We start from the raw sequence: 12,276 nt of genomic DNA on the forward strand, positions 1-12,276 counted from the left end.
TTTTGGATGTTGTCCTGTACAGACACTGCCCTGCACATAACCAGTGTGAAACCTCACCTCAGCAGAATGTATCCTGTCTTTATTATCCATGTTATCAGTAGGATACATCCATATCCATGTCCATACCCATACCCATATCCAATCAGTATTATCCATGATTACCCACTGCCTCCCTCCTTCCCTTCCCCAGGTGTCAGGAGTGCTGATCACCCATCTGCAGCACAAACAGACATTAATTATGATATTAATTTGTGTCTGTGCCTTGCTCAGCTGTTGATTCTTGCACGATTCCTAGGAAATTTGTTCTCTGGATATATCAAACACACAACCTTGGCGAGGTTGGCAGGAGTTGAGCAAGGAGTTCTAAACTGGAAAAGGCAGATGGGTAGAGCAGCACAATTAGATACAGGTTCATTATTTCCACAGTAGATCAGTCTGTAAAGCTAATAAAGCTGTGACTAGGTGTTTAAAGCAGAACTTGAGGGTGATGCATGGTACAGAGCACTCGACAGTGCTGGGGAACGTGTAGGGGAATGTCTGCAGATCCCAATCCTGTGCAGAGAGCTCTGTGTGTGCAGGAAGCACTGCATAGGGCAGGTGATGCCCCCACCCTCCCTCTCTGCTCCTGCACAGCTGGAATGCCTTTTAACAGGATATGTGATTCCTGTGCTATAGCCAGGGCAGAGGGAGAGACCCTGCTGTGGAACTGGGAGAGAACCTGGCTGCTCTTGACCTCTGTTGCAGAAGTGCTTCCTCTGAGTTAAAAGAATTTCTAATGCAAAATTTTAAAAGCTTAAGGATGCATGTGAGATTAAACTGGAAGGGTGTGTGATGGAAACATACTAGTTTGCACAGTAGTCTCTCTCTTTGGGGTGTTCTCTACAGGTTTTTGAGGATTTTCGTGTTTGAAGGAGTTTAAACAGACTGAGTGACCCACAAGTGCCTAGATTTATTTTATTTTATTTTATTTTATATTCTTTTGTCTCTCATAGATTTTTAGTATTACGTATGGATATGCCTGCATTTATTTGTAGCCAAGATCACCTGATCTTTTTTTAGCTAAAGCTGATGTTTAAATCTGAAGAAAGGAGGAAAGTTGTATCTGTTTAGACAGTTGCCAAAAATGTGTCAACCTTTGCTTTGTGCTTCAGAGAAACCAAAATTTAATTACCTCTCAAAAACTGGATTTCTGTTTTTTTTCCATGGAATTCCAGTATACTTTGTCCCCTGTTTCTTCCAGTTCTGGACAAGATAATGCTTTTATGATATAAAAACCTTGAAGGATGGTATTGATAATTACTATTAGTCTGAATATGCTTTGTCCACTGGAGCTTGCAATGACTTAGCTTTGTCAATGTGGCAAATTCAGAACTGCACAGTTCAGGACTACAGACAGTTCATTATCTACTCCTGAAGAAGAGGGAGTGTAAAGTTGGCATTACTAATGCAACATGACTTTCTTGGAGGATATATGCTGTAGAACAAGGAAGAAGAGGGTCCTTTACTGTGAGATTGGCAATGACATGTCTTTTGTAATATAAAATAATATCTTGTTCTAAAGTTTCTCACTTTGAATATATTGAGTGCTGTTGTATTTAGACTTCTGTACGCAAAGTATAATTCTGAAGGAAAGTCTTTCAAGTTTGACTTTGTCCTTGTTCTCATAATTAAAATATCAGGGCAGCAAAACAAGCTGTCTAAATATCCTTGATAAAGCCCATTTTATTTCAGACTTAAACTGGCTCCCATTTGATACTATCTTCATCCAGAGCAGGATTAGAATTTTTTTTCCCAGCAGCAATTTGTAAATAAAATCTACTGATCCTACAGCAGGGCTAAATTTTCCTCCAAAGAATGACAATTTTATAGAATCAGTGCCAGTATAAAATGCACAAATGCAGGTTACAGCATATGCCTGAGATCTCAAAATTGTTGTAGGAAAGAAAAAGATTGCAGCATCATCATATGTATTGATTCATTTTTGCTAGCTGTGTTTTGGTCCCTTTGAATGCTGTGTCTAATTCCTTGTAAATGGAGCAATCAGGCATTCATTCGTGTTGGCTAAAGTAGCTAATTGTTCCCTTTTTAGGCATAAATAGCTGAAATGCATTGTGTATGAACATAAACAAAAGTGTTTGATTACCATTTGCATATTTTGGACGTTCTTCTGACAGATGTGAGGGTAAAGTTTAGGGTACTTTTGTACCTCAGTGTTTGAGATCCATTCAGGGAGATTGTCCTCTCCTGTTGGACCTCTCTGGAGAGGCATGAGACATCAGGAGTTTTGGGAGTAAATTACTTAAAAACATAAGTGAATAGATCCAGAAGGATGCTATTTTTTTTTTTATGTTTCACTTAACTTTCACTGCACTAATTATGATATAATTAGCCTCGTTTGCACTTTTTCATTGGTGCTAACGGAAAAAATTCCAGCAGTCATGCCAAAATATAACAGATCAGGGTTGATCCCATAATTGAGCCAGTTTCTAGCTTAGCCAGCACTTAGGTAAAAAGGCAGAGGTGAGGGTGGCATCCCAGCCTTAAGGGGAAGGGAGCAAGCAAGGTGGGCAGGGGCTCGTGGCTGGAAGGAAGCATGCAGGTTCCACAGAAGGACATAAATCTTTGTTAGGGAATTGCACACTTGGCAGGGAAATTCTTCTGTGAGTCCTGATGGGATGAACTCACAGCAGAGGGTTTGACCAGAGGGACAGAGGGAAGGGAAGGGAAGGGAAGGGAAGGGAAGGGAAGGGAAGGGAAGGGAAGGGAAGGGAAGGGAAGGGAAGGGAAGGGAAGGGAAGGGAAGGGAAGGGAGAGAGGAAGGGAAGGGAAGGGAGAGAGGAAGGGAAGGGAAGGGAGAGAGGAAGGGAAGGGAAGGGAGAGAGGAAGGGAAGGGAAGGGAGAGAGGAAGGGAAGGGAAGGGAAGGGAGAGAGGAAGGGAAGGGAAGGGAGAGAGGAAGGGAAGGGAAGGGAGAGAGGAAGGGAAGGGAAGGGAGAGAGGAAGGAAGGGACAGAGGGTCACTGTGATGTTGCTGGCCCCAGTGCTGGTGCAGTGGCAGCGTGTCTGAGCCCTGGGGTGGGCACACCTGGGCTCCCCTACCTGCAGGGACCTTCTCAGGATGACATCTCCTGCCTTGGAGACAAGCACCAGGCTTTCTGTGCAGAGCAGCTGTGAGAGGCAGTCTGTTCCAGAGCTGTCTGAGAAGGCCTGGGGGCTCCAGGTGTGTGGGGTGCTCCTGACCCTGCTGCTGCCTGACCTCACTGCTGTGCTGTGCTCATCTCCAGCAGGCGCAGCACGGATGTTTGTCCTGGAAAAGCGCATCCCTGCCTCTGCAAGGACCCTGCTCCAGCCTCAGCAGTCCTTGGCTGGCTCTGCAGCACGCTGGGAACCTCATCCCCCTGACCCCCAAGCTTCTGCAGTAAGCCAGGGCTTTATCTGCTTGTTCTGTAAAAGGACACTCTGAGTTTATGGACTGCACAGTGGTAATTCCACCAGGGCTGTGGGCTTTGAGGGCATTAACTGCCTGCCATGGCAGGGAGTGGTCTAAAGCAGGGGACACTCTGTGCCATTTGACATGGTCTTTAACTTAATCAGCTCATCCAGAATCTTCATTTGTGAATCTTGGTCTGAGGGCAGGTCAGAAAAAGCCCCATAATATATTAGTGAGTGATTTAAATGATACATTTTCATTTTTCACAGTGCTGCAGTTAGGAGGCTGTTAAACTTTGACTTAGATACCATAGCCCGTGGAAAGCAATGTGTGTTATTTCATACCCTTAATTATGTTTTTTAAGGGGATGAATTCGTGTGACTGACAGTTCTGCACATGACTGTTCTCTTGGAATGGATTTAATAAAATTAATTTTAATTGTATACACTATTCTTGAGTTATGTCCTTAGCATGATGAATGAATTCATACTGTGTGCATTTAGCATGAGGTAAGAGATTTCTTATAAATTTGTATTTATTTACCTTGTATTTAAATGATACCTTACATGAATGAAAATGACTTTAGTTCTTATGTAGCAGTTACATTATCAATTTCCCTCTGCTTTAAATGCTGAGATATCACATCTATAAATGTTAGGTTTGTTTTGCTGCAGAAGAGAACAACAGATCTGTGTTATCACATCAGCACCAGCAATCCTGTTTAGGCTGCTCAGATGTTAATTCTATGCAGTGCTTTCGTGTCTGCAGCCTTCTCCTTTGTCAAAATAATTTTTAGCTCAGGATTGAAACATGTTCTTCACATTTTCTAATTTTTTACTATTGTTCACTATGTGGCAGCAGAATAATGCAGGGGAGTATCTCATTATTTCACTTCAAGTAGTTCTTTTAAATGACTGCAATAACAATTCTGCAGTTAGATTTTGTTATGTTTAAATACACTGAAAAGTGATTTTAATATTGTATTAATGATGCTATTCTTAGATGGGGGAGTATGGCAGAAGTAAGAGTATTGCTTTTAGTTGACTAAATTATGTTACATTATTCCACAGAAGATTGCTTGGAAAATTGGATAAAGCTCAGATTACTGACATGGTTTATACAGATGAGAAAGAACAGGTTAATAATGCACCTAAAGGCAGCATGAAGTAGTAGCCAGTTCAGCTGGCTGTTGAGTTTCTTTGCATAGTGCTAGATCCAGGTTTGCTGGTGGTGGAATTCTTTTCCAGACTAGGCAGAGATGCAGCCCCAAACTGTACTTTACATATGCTGGATAAAGGAATTTGTTCTGTGCAGTGCAGAGCAAATTCCTTTAGAGATGACTTAGCAATTGGTCAGTATAATATATATATATGTGTGTGTGTGTGTGTGTATAGGCACTCAATAAAATGTTTGTTAATTTGAGTCTAAATATTTGAAGTGTAAACGCATAAGTTGGAATTCATCATCTGTTTTTGTGATATCTTGTCCCAGTCCTTCCTTCCTCATGGGTATATGATGTTTTAGGCAATTCTTTGCTGTACTTTCTGAATTTTGAAATAGGAATCCCCCTAGGTTTTCTGTGCAGGTGGAAAAAAATGGGTCATTTGGTACTGAATGCCATTTTCCTGACCCTTTCTTATTTGTAGGATTAAAGCAGAAAAACTGTATGGATGCTTAGTTTTAGATTACTGGAGCTGCAGTAACAGAGCCATATGTGAGGATGATTAAAGTGCAGATTAAGCTTTGGAGGGAGGAGTTTTTCCAATATCTATTTAACATATTACTGCCAATTTCCAGTTGGCCACATAGTAATACTGCTGTTTAAATTAAGTATCAGAGTTCTGCTGCTTAGAGTGCCTTTTTCTAATGAAAAATAAAGGTTTTTCTCTTCTTCAAGGTACATATGTCTATAATTTAGCAGTTCAGTACTCCCTCATGTGGAGGAGAAGTGTTCCTGGGTTTCAAGTACAGCAGATGTCAATAATTCTCCATGAAAATGGAATGGTGTGTGGTGACAGTGGCCCTTCAGGACATCACTGTGACTGTTTGCTGGTGTTGGAGCTGTGTGCTCAGGGTGTTCTGTGCCTCTGTCACTGGTATCAGCCCTACTCAGGCTCCTCCCTGTGACCCTGCTGTTGTTGGGAACTGCTTCCAAATTGCCTGGTTGCCCACAGGAAGGGGGCAGATTTTAAAAATGTGTGTGTTGGCATTGGTGGAGCAGTGGATCAGGTGTTCTTGTGACCTGCTGAGCAGTGCCTGCCAGGTCTGCCCATTCTGTTTTCCTCAGGGTTGGATAGTGGGGTGTTGTGAGTGCTGTCAGAGCTGTGCAGGATAGCAGTGAGATCCAGGGTGGCCAGCAGCAGAAGCTGTCCCTATTCCTGTGGCAGCAGTGAGAGCTGCACCTGCCCGAGGTGAGCAGGGCCATCCAGGTGCTGTCCAGCAGGGGTGCTCTGGGGATCAGGGTGCACCTGTGGCAGGTGAGGAGCTGGTTTCACTGTTGGGCATGAAGGAATATGGCACTGTAACAATCCTGGCACATGGAAGCTGTTAGATTTCTGTTTGTCTGAGAGCACACCCAGGCATGATTTCCTCTTTCACATGAAGTGCAGTAAAATTTCAAGGACTCTTAGATTCAGCTGCCTTCAGGCCTCTGGCTGCTGGACTGTTGTAATGTCTGCAACCTGTGGAGGTGCCTAATATCTTTGATTTCCTCATGGACACTCTTTATGAGCAGCCACACTGGCAACTGGCCTGAAACCTCTGCAGTAAAAGCCACCACGGGCAGGGCAGGCAGTCTTCCAAAAATCTTAAATTTGGATTGCATCCTTAGTTCTCATCCCTCTGTGCTGGCTGAGCTCTGAGAAAACGTGGGCTGGGCTGCGTTTGCACACACTTGTCTGGGGTGTGGAGTGTCTGCATCAAAGGGCTGATTCCTCCTTACACTGCCCACTGTGTACGTGGGCTTTGGAGACACCCATGGAGTTACCCCCACTCTCAGTACCTCCCTAGAAAGCAGCAGGAAGGCAATTTGGTTGCACAGAAAGCAGAAATGGAGTTAACCTCTGCAATCTACAGCCAATATGGAGAGTATATATCCAACATGGATATGTTGGAAAGATGCAGAGGGGACTGGGGTGAGACTTGGTGGTAGTTGTCCATTTTTGCAGCCCTTTGCTTTCAAGATTGTGATTCCAGGGAACCTCCCAAGAACTATGGAGTCACCTCTTCTCGTTAAAAAAAAGTGTTTCCTCACCTCAGGAGGAATGTTTCCTTGACTTCAGTCCTGAAATAGGGAGATGAATGTCACTGGTTTTTGAAAAAAAAAAAAAAAAAAGGTTAGAAAAACCAACACAGTCCTGATCCAGGTAATTAGCAATCACTGGTCAGGATCAGACACAGGGGAGCAAAATGGTGAGGGGTATCCACAACCTGCTGGAATGCAATGTGGTACATGGAGTGCAGGTGTGAACTCCAAACCCTGTGCCCATCCTCCTGACCTTGTCTGGACATTTGAGGTAGAATACTCAGGACTCAGTGCTACTCCTGTTAGCTACCACCAGGAGCACATGCAGAACTGGGAACTGAAGTGAGTCTTGGGCTGTTGTGAGCACAGACAAGGTAGAATGAGTTCATTCCAGGACCTGGCTTGCATTTGGAATGAAATCCCAAGATTCTCTGCATTCCTCAGTTCTTTCACTAACCTACTCATGAGGACATGACATTAGTCAAAGACTGAATCAAATCAACCCTAAACAAACCAAAGGAAGAGGTTCACTGCCTCCCCCTTCCCCTCGCAAGTTTTAATATTGATCTTCTTCTTTTGCAGTGAAATAAATGCCCGGCTTGATGCTGTGTCTGAAATTCTCCTGTCAGAATCCAGCGTGTTCAGTCAGATTCAAAATCTTCTTTGTAAGCTGCCAGATTTAGAGAGAGGCCTCTGCAGTGTTTTCCACAAGAAGGTATACCCATTATTACTCTAATTTGTTGTTTTCTGAACAGCATCATTCTGTCTCAGTGTACTTCCTTTGGTTTTGCATGTTTGCTTAAAAATGTTTTCTGCTTAGCAGGACTGAGGCTGACATACTGAAGGGATGTGGGTTTATACAAATCAGATGTGGTAAAATCTTACTTTGTGATCAGTGATATGCTGATAGAAGAAATGTCTGGGTAGGGTTCTAAAGCACATGCTTTGGATTGTTAATGGTAACAGGAAAACATCTGCAGTGCTCATGATTTAGTGTCTGGATTCAGCGAGGTGGGATGGTGCAATAGGCCCTTTTGCCATGAGTTGTTACTTGCCTTTAAACCAAAGCTTTGCATTCCATATGCTTATCTGAAATCACACGTGCAAGTGGAACCACTTGGCTGTAGTTAGCTGTTTGCAAGTGAATGTTGGTTTCTTTATAAATTCTCTAGTTTGGACCTCAAGTCCAAATTTTAATGAGAATCACTTATGATGATGAGACACTGACAATTCTTAGTTGAAGCAGATTAATGTGCCAATGGAACCTGTGGAGAACTTCATGTTCTTTTATTTCATTGCTCTACTTGGAGGTTTTTACAGTTTGTTTTAGATGAAGGAATAGATGGGTAGAATGAAAGCAGAGTTGAAATTTTTTTGGATGGTACAGCATAAAGTTTTCCTGTCTCTGAGAATCCCAGTTATTGTACAGTTTTTAAAGCCCTGGAGTGCTGGAGTGTTTGGCTGTTGGAAAGGCTTGTGTGTTTCAGTGAATGGGTACAGAGGTCCAGCTGTAAGGAAGGGTGTGGAAAGAGTGAGTGTGCACCACTTTGCCCATCCTCTAAAGTGTACCATATACACATGGTACACTTGTTGGATTTCTTTGTCCAAACAGCTGCTCAGGAATGAGATAATTTGCTTTTTGATGGTTTAACTCATGTCAGGTTTCATACATAGTACTGGTTTTAGGAATACATCTGCATTTCACAATATCCTGGAACTGCTCTGCTTGCTGCCCTGTAGTTTTGGGGGTTTTTTTGCTTTGGGTTGTTTGGTTTGGGTTTTTTTTGTATATACTTACTTCATCAGATGTCCCTTCCTGCTGTAGAACTTGTTTGCCTTTCTCAGCTTTAAGCTCAGTTTTAGGTGGAGCTGTGCAGAGACCCTGGATTTCCATGTGGTGTTTGAGATGAGGTGACAATACAGTTTGTCTGAACAGCAGCCACTGTAGCATGAAGATGTGTTTAGTGAGTCAGATGCTGGAAGGAAGCTGCAGGAGAGGAGAAAAGCTCCTGCAGAATCCCAAAAATGGGTAAATGAGGGGGGAAAGCTCTAAGCACACACTTTTCATTTGATGGATTTGCTTTCCCTGGTAAAAGCCTGGGCTGTGCAGAGCACTCTGGAGAGGACCTGAAGAACTGAGTGATCCCTGAAGGCCGTTAGGAATTTGAGGAAAATTCTGAAACAGATTCTCATGCATAGATGGGGAATGGAGCCTGGAGAAAGGTCCCAGCAAAGCAGATACGTATTCAAGAACATGGAGTGACTGGGTTTCATGGATTATTTTGTGTTCCTCCCCCCACCCCCCAGTGGATGCTGCCATTTCAGCTCCCACTCCAGAACCCTTTCCAGGTCTGTTAATTCCAGATGTCCATCTCCCAGATGCTCAAAGTGAGATTCAGTGCCATTTCATTACATTAAGGGATCCAAGACTCTGAGTGGAGCACACTGGTGGCTTCACTCAAGGAATGTGCTTGTTGTTAGTTCAGTGTCAGCTGCAGGAAAAATAGGTGAATGTGACAAGCATTTCATCTTCCAGGCCCTTTATACTTCAGTGAAGTTATTATTTGAGGTGTGCTGTACAAGGAGACTCTCAAGTGTACGGACATGGCTAGGTTGTCTCAGTCATTCCAAACATTCTTTGGAATGTTTTTTGCATTCAGGTCAGCCACTGCAGAAATTTTACTGTGCCAAGCCCTGTGCAGCAGTAACCTCAGGAGAAGACAGAAGAAAATGAAGGCAGAACAATGGCCTGCAAGGCAAAGCATCCTGATGGGAGCTCTTGTGGTCAGGGACATCACTGTCTGTTGTCCTGGTCTGAATTACTCCTTTTATTTTTTGGAACCTGCTAGTAAGTCATATCTGATAGCATAATTCAAAGTGACAATTGGCAACCTGGCCCTTCACAAATTCCCATTGCCTCAAACCACCAAGACCTGTTCCTGATTTGCCCCAGGTATAGCCCGTCTGGAATTAGAACAGTATTTTTACAGTGAGGAATTAGGTATTACCTTGTGGGTCACAGTTCAGCTGGCATTTTGCCCCAGCCTGGAAAAGGACTGTGGGAGTGGTTCAGGAGACAAGAGTAATATTGCAGTTGCCATGGAGAGAGGAATTTGTTCACAAGGACTGGTTGCAGTTCTCAGTTTGTGCAGGTCCAGCACTTGACACCTTGCCAGGCAGAAATGCTCTCCATTGCCTCTCCTCTCTGTGGGGAAAAAAGGATGCCTGGAGATGAAATGTTTGAAGACTTGTGGGTGGCACTCAGAAGTTGAGCACAAAGGAATCTGAGAGACAGGGAATTATGATGAGTTTTGTCTCAGCAGTGCTTTGGTGGCAGAGGTGGTGCTCAGACAATCACCAAACCACCCAGCACCATTTGCACCACAGACATTTCCTTCGGCATGCCATCACTGGAAACACAAATGGCAGGACCCTACTATTTATTTATTTGTTTATTTATTTACTTACTTACTTAGTCTCAATGAAAGTGGAGACTGTTCAGCCTTGCCTTGGAGCATGGCAAAAGAGGGTCAGTGACCAATGAGTGAGCAGGTTTTAAAACCAGGATGGAGTAAACATGCCATTTGTACTTTTAGAAATGTGTCCTGCTGGGCCAACCTGATGTTTCTTGCTGTTTTCATGCCTGTGTTTCCAGTGTGTTTCAGAAGATAAATATTTATACAGGCTCAACTCATAAGTGTTTATCTTATTTGTACCCTTTGCTCAATAAACATTATTTCTTCACTAAAGCAAAGTCATGAAAGGAATTATCATAACAATTGGCCATTAAATGTACAAAACAGATTAAAGGGGAGCTGTTTACCTAAGGAGGGAGAGCAATAACCAAACCTTACCACCACGTGCAGTAAAACATGTTTTCAGTTAGTTCTGGCTTGATTTTTATCCCATATGATAATCCTTTGACTTCAGCTGACATATACCTTATATTTTTAACTTTTTATTTTCTGCTGCAGTAATATCATGCACATCTTGCTTTTACTACACTTTTAATCTTTTAAAGAGTCTGCATCACAGATATTTTTAGGTTTGCAATGCTAAATGCTGATTTGAGCATACTGTTCTCCTTTAAGCTGATTAACATAAAGTCATAACAAGGGGACCTAATAATCTTAAAATTAAATACCTCATTTTTCCTGAACCAAAGTCTGCTCTCTATGCTAAAGAGATAAATGTGGGTATTACAATTTGAAAAGAGTGATAAATGTATACTGCATTTAGACACCCATTTTCTTCTTTTTAAATTTGAAATGCTTTTAACTTGGAACAAGTGGTTAGTGGCTGTTAGCTGTGGGCCTTTGTTGGAAACAATTTCAGTAATGCAAACAGGGCTGAATAGCTGTCAGCATTGCTGAGAGGGTGTTAGGTCTCTGTGATCTTTCCTGCATCCATTTTCAGGACAGTTTGACAAACTGCTGGTTGAAACTATTGTTTGGCATCACTGTCAACTCTGAGGTTATTTCTCCAGTGCTAGAGAAGTTATGGCTGTCATTGGTGTCATCTCAAAAGCAGACTTCAAAAGTAGCATTGGATAAGCTTGTGAATGCAAGACTGTTAATCCTGCTTTATGTAAACATTTTTTACTGTATTTTAAAGCTTCTAATTTATAACACAGTGTGTATTTTTTCTGAGGTTACCTGGGATTTGAATGGAATCAGTCCCACTGCATTAGAGTCCAGATTTTCAGAGTTATTTAAACGCATCTGTTCCAAGTTATCTGTTTGCTTAGTAAATTATTTCTGCAGTGGAGACATTAAATTTCAGATGCAAAGTCCTGCAGTGTTACTGAAATGGAGTGAGGGGGAACAGGAGCACTCTGAATTAGCACAGCAGGGCTATGTTCACCCCCATTCTAGGGGACATTCTGTTTAATAGGGCTGTTTGCAGTAAAACACGGTGAATTTCCCTTTCCCCAAAGGTCTGTAGTCACAAAATCAAACAGGTTTTAACTCATTAGGTGATCTCTAAAGTGTCCTGCAGCCCATCAGAGCTGCTGTGAGGAACCTAAGTGTGTTTGTTAACCATCTTCTAACAAATGTCATCACTTCAACAGTTATTTTAGACCTTTTCCCCTTTCCCTTTTCCCCTTTCCCTTTTCCCCTTTCCCTTTTCCCCTTTCCCTTTTCCCCTTTCCCTTTTCCCCTTTCCCTTTTCCCCTTTCCCTTTTCCCCTTTCCCTTTTCCCCTTTCCCTTTTCCCCTTTCCCTTTTCCCCTTTCCCTTTTCCCCTTTCCCTTTTCCCCTTTCCCTTTTCCCCTTTCCCTTTTCCCCTTTCCCTTTTCCCCTTTCCCTTTTCCCCTTTCCCTTTTCCCCTTTCCCTTTTCCCCTTTCCCTTTTCCCCTTTCCCTTTTCCCCTTTCCCTTTTCCCCTTTCCCTTTTCCCCTTTCCCTTTTCCCCTTTCCCTTTTCCCCTTTCCCTTTTCCCCTTTCCCTTTTCCCCTTTCCCTTTTCCCCTTTCCCTTTTCCCCTTTCCCTTTTCCCCTTTCCCTTTTCCCCTTTCCCTTTTCCCCTTTCCCTTTTCCCTTTCCCTTTTCCCTTTCCCTTTTCCCCTTTCCCTTTTCCCTTTCCCTTTTCCCTTTCCCTTTTCCC

The 12,276-nt window shown here is 42.9% G+C and overlaps 1 protein-coding gene across 1 annotated transcript in view; it reads left to right on the top strand.

Moving 5' to 3' along the window:
• The window catches only part of MSH3 (mutS homolog 3), a 91,880-nt gene that overhangs the window by 44,419 nt on the left and 35,185 nt on the right, over positions 1-12,276 (top strand). The window contains exon 13 of the mRNA XM_062513566.1: positions 7,255-7,387. Coding sequence (XP_062369550.1) covers positions 7,255-7,387 — 133 coding nt within the window. The remainder of the gene's footprint in view (positions 1-7,254; positions 7,388-12,276) is intronic.

This window comes from Cinclus cinclus, chromosome Z (genome assembly GCF_963662255.1).
Source record: "Cinclus cinclus chromosome Z, bCinCin1.1, whole genome shotgun sequence".
Lineage (NCBI taxonomy): Eukaryota > Metazoa > Chordata > Aves > Passeriformes > Cinclidae > Cinclus > Cinclus cinclus.